This window comes from Falco peregrinus, chromosome 14 (assembly GCF_023634155.1).
Source record: "Falco peregrinus isolate bFalPer1 chromosome 14, bFalPer1.pri, whole genome shotgun sequence".
Classification (NCBI taxonomy): domain Eukaryota; kingdom Metazoa; phylum Chordata; class Aves; order Falconiformes; family Falconidae; genus Falco; species Falco peregrinus.
In genome coordinates, this window is record NC_073734.1 from 7,622,027 (window position 1) to 7,636,989 (window position 14,963).

The window sequence follows — 14,963 nt, forward strand, 5'->3', positions numbered from 1 at the left end:
ACATTTTTCACTTTGGGAATACATGTAATTTGGGGAAAAAAACAGCTGAATAGTTCTACTTCACAACTCTTGATATTTTTTTATTATTTAATTGTAATTTGCTTATATAATTTACTTAATTATAAGTTCATAGTTGTAATGCTTCCAAGATTTGTACATAAAGGAACATCAAGCATCTTCTCACAAGGGCAAAGTGATCACATTTTAGTAATTTCTCGTGCTAAAAAATCTTAGTTATTAGGTATCCGACAAAGATTCATCATTTCTCCTTATATCAGTACAATTAGTATCACTGCAAACACATCCTCAATAGAACAGATATGCTTCAGAAAAATAATTCTGTGCATGTGCTTGAGCTCAGCCACAATAATTAATGTGCAATAACACTCAGAGTAGAGTCTTGAGAGAGAAGCATCTATTCCCAGCAGTCTGCTGCTGGGTGGTAGCAAACGAAATGTATGTGAGATGCTTTCAGTTCAGAGAAATAGTGCTTTTTGGTTATGTCACTGGGAGAGCAGGGCTTGTGTAAAGTCTGAAACAAGACTGAATTGTCCACTAATATTTCTCATCATCAGTTTTAGGCCACAAATAGTCCATCCGCAAGTATTCACGCAGGGTGGCACAGGTGTGGGACCATCCAGCTGCCACATGAGAGGGAGGGTGTTGCGAATGCAAGAGCAAAAAGGACAGGCTTATGGCTTAACTGTAGCAAACCTGGCACGGGACGTCTTTGTTTTTCTGGCTATTAAATTGCAAAAATGATATGGTATTCATTTAAGAGGTGGGTGTGATTTTTTCCCCAGGTGGCAGCACAAAGTAATAGAGAGACATACAGCTCCATCGCTCCGTCCTGCTGCTCTGGGTGTATTCAGAAAAGCTTTTAAGAGATGAAAGGAGTAGGGAATGGGCAGAGTCTGCTTCCAGCTAAGCACAAACAGAAGGGGAGTGATTTGATTGAGCAAGGAAGAAATTATTTGTACCCAAACCAAAAAGACATTCAGGAGTAGTTGTGAAAATCAATTTCTTTTCCAGATTCATGCTAATATGCTCTGCCTTACACTGGTGTAGATGGAACGAGAAGGCTTAACCTTTAGATGCTTGTCAGAAATGGGGGTAAGGATTGCATGTAATGCCACTGGATTGAATTATAATTCAGGCAGCGAGTTAAACCACCGACAGCCTGCTTCTATTGACGGGTACCAATTTCTTGTCTAGTGTTATATTGAACTTCTCTTTCAGCGTTTTCTCTATTTCATCATCTGCAAGGATTTTGATTTCCACTAGATCCATATTATCCTTGTAATTGTACTTCATCTCGGTGAACTTCCACCCTACAAGAGAGCGGATGCCGTCAGTGGTCTGCAGGCTGCAGAGAGACTTTAGAACAAACAGGGATTTCGGTGCTGTCTGCAGGTGGTTGTTGCGGGCTCTGAACTCTTCAATGTCCTGTGGCTGAAGGGTAAAGTGATAAATCCGACGGCGACCTTCTATTTCCAGCTCATGGGAAGTGGAGACAATTCCATCGGGAGTGCACTGCTTCCTTCTCATCTTCTCCAGGTACCAGACCCCATTGTCCTCCAGGAAGCGAAAGATCCCCGGAGTCTGTGGCTGGTCTCTTCCCGAAACCAGCTCCATTGGCTGCCACATCTGGCAGGCCATCCCAAAGCCACCATCCACAATGTAGGATTTGTTGTCAAGCACCACTTTTAGCAGCAGATGATCTATTTCCTCTGCATATGCATCATACTCTGGGACAAAAACTTTTGCTCCCAGAAGAGTGACGTCATAGCCGAGGGTTTTCAGGACCCAAGATAAAAGGTTGTTGTTTTCCATGCACCAGCCCCCGCGGTTCTTCCTCACTATTTTGTTGAAAGTCACTTCCAGGTCCAGCACGATCCTTTCCCCACAGTGGATGTTGAGGTTTTCAAAAGGGACTGCTCGGATGTGGTGCTGGAATATATCTGTCAAGGTAGCCAGGTCTGGCTTATCGTACGAGCCCCGGTAAGAAATTCTGGCAAAATACTCCTTGATGTCCATGCTGCCTCTGAGAGAAGTGTGCAAAAAAAAAAAAAAAAATGTTGTGTCAGAAGCGACGGAAGGATCTTCCCCATCCCTTATAACGGGGCGCTCATCAATATGGGCGGTCTGCTCAGAAGATGAGCGAGATTTGACTAATGGCTTTATCAAAGGCAGCTGAGTGTGAGTATTAGCGCTGAGGGAAGGCAATGGGACACTGCTGATGAGCACAAATGTTCTTTTTAATTGTTTCTTTTACAGCTGTGACGAGAGGCTCCAGCTGTGCTAAGCACATTTCAGTAGAGTTCCTGCCCAGCAAAGCTACAAATCTCCACAGAAAAGAACAAAAGCAGTAGCAGCACTGTTTCCCTGCTAGAAATTATAGGAACTGAGTCTCTCCAGATCTGAACCGCTTCACTTGTGGTTTGACTTAAGAGAAGCAGAAGCAGAAAACAAACTCTCCCACTCTCGCAGAACAATCCAGAGCTTCCTCTGCAACCAAATCTGAGGTAAACCTGCCCTGCAGTGGTATTTCCTTCATTATTTAGGCAGCCTGGCACGAGCTGGTCTCACCTGCTCCCGCTCTCCTTGCTGGTGGTGGCAGGCATGACCTGGAGCGCAGAAGGGGGTTTTAGGGTCAGAAAAGGCATTGGGAGGGGTTTTTTTGCTGCATCTTCTGTGAGCCGCCTCCCCTCAGGATGGTTTAGCTGCCCAGCTCTGCCAAACACAGCCCTTACACCAGCAGCAGGAGAAAACCAAGGTTTGGGCCAAAACTACAAGTTTCAGGGGCTTCACATTTTCTGACATCGTTTTTTGGGATGCATTTGCTCCTTCAACTCATAGTCCCCCCAGCTGCAGGTGTGGGTAAGGGCCCAGGCATCGCCCTCCCCAGCACAGCAGAAGGGCTCAGCGGGAGCCTGTGCAGGGGGAGTGGAAAGCAGCCCGAGCCCTCCCAGCCCTTGGTTGTAAGGAAAATGAAAAGGATTTTGATGTAGCCAAGTACTTTTATTATTCCTCCCCAGGCACCGCTAAATTTCAGACATCTCTGAGTACAGAGCAATGTTGTCCCAGAATGTTCTCAAGTTCCTGTAAACTTTTCTTAAGGTAAAATTATAAGAAAACGATCAATTGTTCCAACAGGATTAAATTCTCAATCTGGTGAAAAACGGCACACCCAAAATTGTATGAGAATTGTTGAAAGATCCTTTCATCCTATAAACAAAATAATGAGATGAAAAATTTCCATTTGGCATAACCTTCTGACAAAAGCAGAGGGTGCCCTGGTTTGGCTGCCCACATTTCCTAATCTTTCAGATAGATATCTGGGATGTTTCTGTAACTGTTGCATCATGACCACCACCACATCTCCGACATCCAACAAGCAGGACCGAATGTTCCACCATCGTGTTGAGAGCATCGGATAATTATTCAGGGGATTCTCTTTGTCAGCTTTTGGCTCATTCTCAAGTTTTCCCCAAGGCCCCAGAACCACAACTCTATTTATCCTCAAAAACTTGGCAGAAACTTAGTTCTTGCTGAGTGAACTTTAAACTAGCGTCGCCGGCAATGAACTGTTTCTCCCTTTCTTTCTTTCTTTCTTTCACTATGCCACAGCAGGCAAAACACGTACAGTAACTTTTACTTAAAGAGAGAAAGTTGGTGTGGTTTTTTTCCATCTGTCCGGCCACCTCCTGTGGATGTTTATAAGGCACTTTCAACTGTGGTATCTGAAATAAGTCAGATGGCACAAACGCCCGATCTGCTTGAGGCTGAGTAAATAAAGCAGCATATCTATTACATGGAGCAGCTGAGGATTCCCTGCTCTGACGTTACACCATTTTCTGCTGTGTTTTGTCTTTGAACGGTTTCAATTTCCTGGTAAGGGAGTACTCAGCTACCAAGATTTGGTGTTTAAAAAAAAAGGCTTACCTGGAAAATCAGTTCAACCACAATTTATCTCCAGCGCTTGGGGAGGGGGGTGAGTTTAGGCTAAAGCAAGTGGTGTGGCTGGCTGTCCTTTGCCTAGTGCAGACAGGGCTTGAGGACCGGTCTCCAGCTCCTCTTCAACTTACTTTCACCCGTCTCTGTCAGATTGCAAAAGCTGGGGGAAAAAAAATAACAATAAAAAGAAAAAAAAAAAAAAAAAAAAAGCCAGAAGGGTGGAGCATGAGAGCTGTAGTGAGCAAGCAAAACCAACTTCACTGACTCAACATGCATGCAAAACATGTCTATTATTAGAGCAAAGGCTGCTCCGCGTTTTCCCTTGTTTCCTGCTTTCTGCAGGGGCTAGCTGGGGCTCTGAGGGCAAGGCTAGGGGGTTGTTTCAGTAGCCGGCTGAGTGCACTCCAGTAGTATATGTGGGTTTTTCCCCACGTATTAACTTACTGTTTGTTTAGAAACGTGGGGAAGAAATCTTGCGTGTGTTCAATCTGAGAAGGTTTTTGCACTGTTTCTGAAAAGCAGCAAGGTTTCAGCGCGGTACTGCGCACCTGCGATCCCTTTGCCTCGATCAGCACACGTGAGAACTTCAGCGCTGCCTTTGCTTAATTTGCTCTCTATGATTTACATGCATTTTTTTTTTCTTATTACAGAATATTTCATAGAATGTACGAAAGCACTGGGACAGCAGCATGTCTCCTTTCGTCTTTCCCAAGTAGCACCTGAGGACATCATGGTGGTGAAGAGGCTCTTGGCAAAGCGATGACTATGGCTGGCTAAGCAGAGATGATAAATCAGACCAAAGAAAGGTGGCTGTTGTAGCCCATGACACAGCATTATATGTGCTTCATACAGCACATATCAAAACTTGGTTCTTTGTCATCCCACAGTGGCCAGTGCTTCACCCCACAAGCAGGACCTGATGCCCAGGCTGAGAGGTGCTGAAGGGAATGGATTACCTGCCCTCGTCAGGCTCCTCTGGGCAGGTCCAATTTGGTACAAAGAAAGTTCATATTCCTGGGTGGATCTTGCTGTATGTGGAATAATTCCTTCTCTTCCCACAGGCTAAAAGTCCTCATTTTGACAAAGAGAAGCCAAAAGCCGAGCAGGCAGACCCGCAGTCCTGGTGGGAACGGTACCAGAAATAAGGTCATGGATCCGTTGTAGCGAGATGTGCGAGCAGAGCTGGCTGTGCTCCTTGCCCAGGGCTGTTTGGGACCACAAGTGGTGCCAGAAGTGGACACGTGCCGTGCTTCCTCAAGCAACCATCTGAAGTGGTTGGGGATCTGTTCCAGCTGACTTTGGGGTCCTGTTAAGACACAAGTGTCTTCTAACCAAGTAGGAGCAAATCACATTTCTCCTGGTACTTTGATCCTCAGCTTTTCTCAAGTCTTCTCCCTATAACGTAGCTCTGATAATGAGCGTTTTCTTCCCACGTCTTTCAAATTCTCATCCCAACTCACTATCCTACACTGACATTCCTGCATCACTCTCCTTTTTCTTCCCATCCCGCACATTTTGCTCCTCAAGCCATGAAAACCATGAGCTCTCACCCTCCCTAGGCGTGCCCAAGGCCAGCAGAGGACAAAGCTCATTCAATGAGCACTAAAGGTAAGAAAAGGCTTATCTCGAGCCAGGAACCTTGCCAGAGTCTGTTTGCATCTCAGATCTGTGCCAGGGGCTAATTTCAAGCTTGGTGGGGCAATAAACTGCTATCGTGGCTGCGGGTAATGCGGCCGTCATGTGTCCGCACCCAGCCCCAAAAGCAGCAAAGGGCAAACCCAGCTCAGGCTGGCTGGGTTGCCAGGAGCATGACCATGGGGTCAAGGTACAAACGAGAACGTCCTTGGAAATGATTATTGCTGTCCACCTGGCCACTGTAACTCAGTTTCCCAACCTTGGCAGGAGCTGAAGCTGATTGAGCTTTTCCCAGAAAACCCTCAATGTAATTGCACTTGCTTTTATTTATTTAGAAATTTAAATTGCTGATGGCATTTAATTTCTTACTGAAATCCTTCCATCACCCTAACTCTCCTGAGAGGCTGCATCAAATTTCCCTCCCTCTCCACTTTAAAAGAGTCTTATATGCTACAATATTTGCATTGGGAAATAAAAGCATAGGGGGCCCTGTTTGGGGTAATAGTCAAGTGTCTGCTCCCTATTAAACAGCTCCCCTCTATAATGACCTCCGTGATGGGATGTATAACAAAGCAAGTTATATAATATTATATGCTATTATATTGTATCATATCATATTAAATCATTATAACTGGATGTTTAATTTAAAACTATATGGTATTTTACTTACCTATCTGGTTTTGGTGGGGAGAAGAGAAGAGAAACTTGTAAAGCAATAAAACAATCGAGGTGTTTTAAATGGAATCAGTATAAATTCCTAAATTCTTACACAAGGTCAGATTCTCCCGTCCTCCTGAGCTATGAGTCACTGTAAAAGGAAACCTTGCACACCTTGCACACACTTGCTGGCTCTAGCCTTTCGTTTTCAAGGGGAATTTAATGGATGTGGGCTGCCCTAATACTAGACTGTTGAATGATATTCATGGCCTATAAACATATTCATAATGGCAAAACTCCCTCATGCTTTAAATTCATTGCCTTCCTTATGTAATGCTAGATATCAAATAGCTGTGGCTACGTCTCTTTCCAGCTTTGTATCTGCAGCATCCATCACGTGCCGCTTTGGTGGTGTCCACCCCCCAGCCAAAGGATGACCCTGCAAGCACGGCAGAAGGGAGTAGCTGTGCTGGACATTGCTTGGCTTTTTCTTGGTGAGGAAGAGACCAGATTTCATTTTTAGTGTTTCCACTACCTGAGGCATCTTTCTGAGGGCTGGTGACTGTCAAAACCGATCTCCTTCGCTTCTCTTTACGCTGCCAATATGAGGTTTTTCACACAAGCCAACTCCAAGGGTGTTAATGCAGACCAAAGAGACCACATTGGTCTGTAGGGCCTTCCAGTCCTGAGGGTTTCAGCATAAATCTCTTACACGTAAGTGGTCATAATTCAGTTAAATTCCATTACAAGGGGAACAATCGGCTTTTCTACATGAATGGCTTTATCTCATAGAAGGTTTGAAGCAAAAAACCATTTTAAGTAACTGCTTTGGTGAAAAACATGCCCATACAGCTGGCTGTTATTTTCCCACGAATTGTGACAGCTTTGGTGGGACACGTCAGGGCAAGATCCTTGTTGATGTGGTGCCAGCACCCTGGGGACACCCTATAGCTGCTGCTGCCGCCCTGGCGTGAGGCTCCGCGGTGCACCTTAGGAAGGAGAAGTTGTCTTCCATCTCACAGGCAATACTCACACCCTCAAGGTGCTGTTACTGTCTCCATCTCATGGGCCACCTCTTGGAGATGCCAGTGGTGGTGTTGTCAAACTACAAAAATGTTGAGGAGAAGGTTCTGCAGACTGGAAAGCAGAGAGTTGCGCTGGTTTCTCTGAACGGGCCAGCAGCTGGGTCTGTGAGGGCTGGCACGTGGCTGGCGAGGCTCCGAGCCCTGGTAGCAGCAGCTTTGCTGGCATCTGGAGACGGGGAGTGATGGAGAGCACTGAAGAGGAGGATGAAGAAGACAAGGAGAGCGAGACAGTATGTATGCCCCCAATGCTGCCTGTCCTGGTAACTGGAGAAGGGGCTGGAGGAGAAGCCAGCAGCCTGGGCAACAGCCTGGGAGCTTTCTGTATGTGACTGCCCGCCATGCCCGGGGCTGCTGCTCTTTATCAAAGACCTTGTGTAACTCACTCAGGCTTTCGCAGCAGCTCTTTAGCCAGCTTTGCCCTGTCCCCGCTAGCTCCTTCCTGAGAGGAATGCTGTCCTACCCAGGCTCACATACTTTTCCTCTTGCCTACCTGGTACCTCCACCACTCCCTTGGCCGCAGACTCTGGTTTTTCCTTCTAAAGTGTCTGGTTCAGCAGGCAGCAGGGATCTCCTCCGGGGTCTGGGGCATGCAGGCACTGATTCTGGAAGCAAAATAAAGCAAAACTCACTCTGCCACGCTCGGACACATTCTTCTCATGCAGCACTTGGACATAGCAATAAGGCAGCACCGGGAAGTCAACTTGTGTGGGTGAGCAAGGAGGGGGGTCCCCCATCCCAGGCAGGGAAGGGAGCTCCTGCAAAGGATCGGCAGACCCCAGCCCTCTCCCTGCTGGGTGTTTGGAGCAATGCACATCTGCAAGACAGCTGCAGTTCGCACTGCCTTCTTCCACATCCCATTTTCCCCATTCTCACAGGCACTGCCCAAAATGCTCCTTACCAGACCGGAGGTAGGACAGCACCAGCGGGGTCTCATGGAAGTGCTTCCAAACAAGAAATTCAGCTCAGTGGGAACAGGATCAGGAAACAACTCTCCTGCCTGGGGCTGGGGGGCAGAGCCAGTGGCTCCCTCCCCAGCCCGGGGTACCTCTGGCTGCAGCCGCCCCCAGCAGCTGTGGGGCTGCCCCTGGCCAGGCACCCTCCTGCCAAGCAGGAGGTGCCTGTGTGATTTGTCCCCACCCTGAACATCAGCAAATGGTGAGTTTTTTCCTGCCTTCCTGGAAGTTCAAACCACGGTGTTATCACACAGCACCACTGCTTCCTGCAGCACTTGGCAGAGCGGTCCCCTCCCGCAGGGGGATGCGGGGTCTTGGCCTCTTCCCAAAACCATGGGGGAAGCAGGGATTGCCTCTCGGCAGCCTCCCAGGGAGCTCAGACACTTGCTTGTGCCTTTGCAAGATGTGCATGACCTACCTCCCTCTCTCTGCATCTGACCACACACACACACACACACTGCCGCAAAGATATTCCAGCGCTTCCCGTATCAGCATGTAATATGCACCCAGAGCACCTTTGGAGATGCAGGGCATTAATCTTTCTCTCTTCATTTCAATGTCCTGTCTGGAAATGGGATATATTCCATTTTACTGGCTTTTTATGCAGTACTTCCCAGAGCTGCTGTGCCACTTTCGCATGATTAACCAGTTAATAATTGCCATCATGTTACGCTGTCATTGCCGAAGGGAAGTACGCCAGTGTAATATGTAATGGGGCACCAGCATTGCTGGCTGGACCCTCAGACAGCTTCATTACACACTTTCTAACGAGAGCTGTCCATAATGCTGTCAAAAGCATACTTGGGACATTTTCCAAATGGGAAAATTTGGAAATTTGAAAAAACTTGGGGCTGGAGTGCTGGTACAGAGGTGTAGTTGGGTAAAACAGGCATCCACAGCAGAGCCCGCAAACAAAGCAGATGGTCTATGGGGAAATACTTAGTTGCTAAAGACCGGTTGCTAACTCTCTAATTTTACCACATTCTCACCATTACCAGTAGCTGCTCGGTAATTGCAGGGCAATGTGTTTTTCTGTGCGGGGACAGAAAGGCCTCATTTGAAAATAAAGACATTATGTTCATCTAGTCCAAAAGTCAACAGGAGACATTCCGTTCAAACTAATTAGCTGATAATCTGCAAAAATTCTGTACAGGTGCTAAACAAAAACATAAAATAGCCTGCGACCTGCACACATGCAATTCCAGCCCTTTACGTGTGACCTGCCTGCACAAGGAGTATTCACAAGTCCACAGGCTCTGCCTTCATCAGGCACGAACGGCTGGGTACTCAAACCTGCGTACTGTACACAATATACTGCAAGATATTTTAAGAGGAAAATAACCCCAGCTAAAGAACAGGCACACTGACTAACGTAGAGTTATATATGTGTGTGAATACAGGGGAGGAGGGGGAAATGAGAGTTTGCTCAGCCCTCTAAATTGCCTTCGGTGAGCTCACATTTGGGAGAACAGAGAGGTACTGATGAAACACTTGCAACGTTTCTGCAGCTGAGATATGAAGCAACAGAAAGAACATCTCAAAGGGAAATATTCCTTAATTTTCCTAAATGGAAAATATTTTGCCTTTATAATTGAAACGTTCTTCATATAGTGATATAATTTATATTACTGGACATTTTATATATTTACATATATATACACACATAGATTAGCTCTGAAAAAATATCTTCGTACATGTGCCTAAATGCAGCAACCGTCACCATTTATGACCTGTGAAACTACCAAGCCACATCCTCAGCAGGATTAGATTGTCTTTATTCCACCCAAGCCTCATAGCAATGCTACTTGCACTCACCTGGCTTTGAGCCTACTCCTCCAAAAAGCTCCTCCAAAACCACACCGTTGCTTCAGTGACAAGGCAATGGGAAAAGTCCAGTGGACTTCAGTGGGAATTCAGATCAGCCCTAATTCAGGCAATCAGCCTGGAAACGTGCAAGGCGCGAGCAAATACATGAGTTCTGTCATTCCCATTCGTCAGGTATTTTTCTTGGGGGGGAGTAGGTGGGAAGGAAACCTTTTATCTCAGTGAAGAGTAGGAAACGGGAGTTACAGCGACAACAAAGAGGGGAAAAAAAAACCAACCGCACCTTCAGGAAACACATTCATTACAATGCACTAACACGCAGCACAGAAATATATGTTTGCAATGATAACATATTCCCTTCACCCCATTGCTGACTCAGGAGTGCAACCAGGAAAAAAAAAAAAGAAAGAAAAAAGTTAAAGAGGGATGCTCTGGATTCGAAACAGTGCCCAGGCTTACCTTTACTGGGGTCTTCTGGCTGTGTCGAGGAGAGGCTGGAAGTTGTGGGAAGATTCAGAGGCAAGACGATGGTTTTGCGGGGCTCTCCATTGCTTCTTGGCAATAAATAGCCCCACCACAAGTAGTATCAGTGTCAGGCATGTCCATGGAGCTGGGTGTTTACAGACGGAAAGGTTTTTCCCAGTGTAAAAGCCAAAGGCGGTGGAGCAAGGGTTACTGTGGCAACCAGGAGCTCCTGGCTTTCCTCCCTGCTACACACTTGTGGGGGGGACACTGGTGTGACTTCTGAGTGGCACTGCAGGGACTCGTGGACATGCAAAGACACTTTTCACCTGTTTTTTTCCATCTTCCCATGCACCCACAGCTGGTATATACAGCACAAAGCGCACCACGGAGAGATGTATGGAAGAGAAGAGAGACCACGAAGCAAAGGGGGCTGAGAGAAATCACCCATGGTTTTGCCACGGGCAGCCCGGATGCTGCTGTACCGAGGAGGGATGGAAGGAAGACTGCAGCCCTCCGGGGCTTCGGGAGGGACTGAAAGCTGGGAAGCAGGTTTTAGGTATGGTCAGTGCAGGGAGCGCTATTCTGGAGAGCAGAGTGGGGAAAGAGTCGCTGTTGACAAGGTAGATTGTCATAGCTGGTGGGATCTAAAATTGCATCCACTTCTGCATTGCTGGGCTGGGCACTGAGTGAATCTTGTAAAAAAAATAACTCAAGCTACTGAATCTAATTGTCTTCTAGGAATCGAGCTATGCCAAGAAGCAGCCCTTTCTCAAAAACCAGCTCCATGCCTGCTGTGCTGCCCCAGCGCTGATATCCACTATGTTATTTTTTTTTCCCCAGCAAGGATCAGTTTGATCCTTGATCATCTGAACTGGCGAATGGCCTTTGCTGTGGGATGATGCACCTGATTCAAGTGACATCAACCCCATGCATTTTCATCCTGTAAGGTAAAAGGCAAATAATCTCCATGCAACGGTGGTGGTACTGTCTTTTCATGTCACACCATTGCAAATTGATGCTACATCCAGGTCAGTGTTTCCTCTCAGGCAGATGCTGAAGATTATCATCCGCCTTTCCAAACCTTTATTTAATAGGAGCTGTGGTATGAAATTCTGGTGAAATAGTCCTTGAAAAGTAACCACCTGCTTTTTAGGTGGCTGGAGGCACATCTCTGGTGCTCCCCGTTTTAAAATAAATAGACCTGTCATGGAGAAAAGCCTACGGTTCAGCCGCACACCATGGAGTCCCACTGAGACCAAACCCAACGCTAAATACGTCAGTTTACACTGATGTTCTTTTTAATTGCTTTCTCAGCAGTTGTGCCCAGAGCCCTCCTCATGTTCCAGTGCAGCTCCTGCCCAGCGCCGCTCACCATCCCCCAGGGCCAGAGCAAACAGAGACAGGGATAATATTGACAAATAACAGTGATGTCACTGGGGCTGGACACTGGGACCCTGAGCCTGGGCAGGTGATGGAGGGAAGTGCTTTCCACTCAGGGTAGCTTTCTGCTAAAATATCACTGGTGCAAGCCCTTTGGGAAATTTCCAAGCTGTAGCAGGACTCGGTGGCTGCCCAGGTGAGCAAAACAGCTGCACGGCCCTTTTTCCTCCCATTTCCAGCTTTCTTGAGAGGCACCAGATGCTCCCCAGCCTTGCAAGGAAGATGGGGTGAGCAAGTCTGTAAACCCTTCAGCAAGCAAACCCTGTCCCCTTCATTAGCCCAGGAAGCACTAAGCAACCTCACCAAAAGCAACCACCAGCCCTCTGTCAGCTCTTTTTTGCCAGGTCCTTACCCACTTTGTAATTATTCTTCTAATTCCTGACTATGCCAGCATAGCTAATAATTTTCCAAAGAGTGTGGGATCGAGAGCTTTGCTAAAGGGCAGCACCTGAGGTCTCACCACACATTTCTTCTTTCTAGAAAATCGCTTACCCAATCATAGAAACCCAGTGGTTAATTTCTGCTACCATTTTGGATAAACTCCCGTTCTGTTGTTATTGCTCACAGCAGTCAGAGGCAGCCACAGCATCCGATGTGCCTGAATCTGTCTCCCCCTCATGCATGTATCTGAGGCATATTCTCCAGTGGCATCTGAAATCAGATGGTGGGAACGTACATTTTGCTTTCAGCTAATAATTGAGAGACTAAACCTGCCTGGCTGCAAGGGACTCCAGGGAAGGGCTTGGAAATTGGCTGGGAGCTTCCTTCTCAACTTATATCGAAGCAGCTCCTGAATGTTTCATCATAAGAAAATTTGACTGCATATTTATATGGCCTCAAAGATACCCAGTTTAAAACTGCAAAATCAATTCACCAGCTGCATCAGTTATCTCTCTCTGGTGTTACTCCAGCTAACCCGGCGGATTCGGTTTTCATCACTTTGCACATGAAGGCATGAATAGGCAATGCCCTGCCCCATCCTCATCAGAGAAAGAGTTTCTCTTAGCCCTTTGCTCAGTAACACACCATTTGCCCACACCGAAGGCTTCAGCTACAGCAGGGTACTTCAGCAGGACAGCAGAATTGAAGCTCAGCCTGACCAAGCAGGCATGACTGCAGTCAGATTGCCCGTCTGACATGCAAAACCAGAAGAAAAAAATCCTTTTTTTAAAAAAAAACAACAACTATACCACTGGTCAATCAGTAACCTGGACTAGAAAACAATCTAAACATCACAAAACCATGAGTTCCTACTGCTGCCAAATGCAAACCCAAATCCAGCTTTGATTCAGGGTGCGAACCTGAACTGCAGCTCCGGTGCCATCGGTGCTCGGTGCTCTGTACCCCGGTGCTCAGGCAGAGCTGCTGCAGCAGCACACGCGCCTGCCACAGAACAGGGGGAATTTTGCTTTGCTCTCCCTGGGGACCAGCACGTACCTTTCGAAGCTGCATATCATTTCAGTAGTTACTCTCAGTCTCCAAAACATCAAGCTCCTTTTATAGGAATGTGCTGCAATTTAGTACCATCAGCAAACCCCGCTGAAACAGGGAGAAACACAGACCCGTCAAAGATCCCTGCAGAAACCCACCCACAGCCCACAGCCCTTCTCCAGCGCCGGCACTTTTCTCTGTATTATCATCTCTGCAGAAATTTAATTCACTTAATCTACCCTCATTTGTAACCCATTTCATTCCCTAGGCTTAGCTAATGATCTGATGTTGTGTGTTATGTGTTTAAAACGCTGTCTAACAATAAATGGTTTATTTTTTCACTGGTAGCATCTTGGTGAAATATTTATGATCACTAGATGTCACTGTAATTTTACTCCGTCTCCAGCCCTACTGAACCAACGTGATTCCTGGGCTCAGTGAGCTCGCTTTAAAATCCTTTCCAATTTACTAGTGATCAGAAAAATACCCAGCTGCTGGGCTGGCGGAGGGTTTCCTAGGGTGGGAAGGGAGAACTGGCCTTGGTCCACTGTTAGTCTGGGGTGCTGTGCACAATGCAAAACCATGCAACTTTGGAGCCAAGCGCTCACACCTGTGTGTGTGTGTGTGTACACATGATGCGTGGCCACACATGCGGGTTTCTGCTCAACACATCAAAGTCCTGCTAATTTAATGTTGAGTAATTAAACCCCTCAGGCCTGTGCACACAGCAAAATGTGTGTGCGGACACACTGTGCCCTGGGCTGTCTGTGGTTCATCGGGGCTGGCACATCTATAAGGCCATCTTATCTGGAAGTCCAGAAATCTGGACTGCAGATTTCCCTGGAGCTTTAACGATCAAGTGCCCTTAAAATTTTGTTGTTGTTCTTTAATAATGCCCCCACTTTTCTCCCAAACACACAGCCCAAATTCCCTCACCATCATCTGAGCACTCCCATCATCCTTTTCATCCAATCATCCCATTCCTACTGCAACTCCGGTTAATCACACAGGCTTTAGGACTCAGAAATCTCTATAGAAGTATCTTGCCTCTTTCACTTGCCCTAAAAGATTTTACAGAATATATTTCTTCAGGGCCGACTCAAATCCACATTCCCTATTTCCTGAATTGTTGATTTCTCCATTGTACTCAGCCTCTGGGATATGGCAGTTTAAATATTATAGACCACACTCCTGCATAGGCACACATGGGAATTCTTTTTTTTTTAATTGGAAAAAAAAAAATACCACTGAAATTAGTGGAAAAAAATTTAGCCTGCTTAAAAATTATTTGCCTCTGTCCAATGCCATTATCCAGATCAGCAGAATATATCTTCACTCCATACTCCGGGTCCCGCTGGGGAATATGCCAAAAGCAGGTCTCTCAAGACAAATCAGCTATCCAGTGTGCAGTGCTCCCAAGGCAGCGCTGGCAGCTGAGCCAGAGGAAGCAAAGCTCTTTGCTGGCATCTTTTGGTGAGCCAGGAGAAAGGACTGAGGGCCACAGCTGTCTCCATGT

At 46.7% G+C, this 14,963-nt stretch overlaps 1 protein-coding gene across 15 annotated transcripts in view; it reads right to left on the reverse strand.

Annotated features, from left to right (window-relative positions):
* Window positions 1-53: 53 nt before the first annotated feature.
* LOC101915205 (arylamine N-acetyltransferase, pineal gland isozyme NAT-3-like) overlaps window positions 54-14,963 on the reverse strand; it is a 37,749-nt gene continuing 22,839 nt past the window's right edge. For 9 of the 15 annotated variants that reach the window (XM_055818486.1, XM_055818477.1, XM_055818483.1 and 6 more), the window contains 8 exons: window positions 13,454-13,555; window positions 12,509-12,667; window positions 10,571-10,721; window positions 10,103-10,229; window positions 7,825-7,936; window positions 3,946-4,117; window positions 2,590-2,627; window positions 54-2,044 (listed from right to left, as the gene is read on the reverse strand). In XM_055818486.1, the coding sequence (XP_055674461.1) occupies window positions 1,165-2,044; window positions 2,590-2,624 (915 nt within the window). In that variant the 5' untranslated portion in view covers window positions 2,625-2,627; window positions 3,946-4,117; window positions 7,825-7,936; ... (2 more) ...; window positions 12,509-12,667; window positions 13,454-13,555 and the 3' untranslated portion in view covers window positions 54-1,164. The other 6 variants (XM_055818488.1, XM_055818487.1, XM_027782954.2 and 3 more) reach the window with 5 other exon arrangements.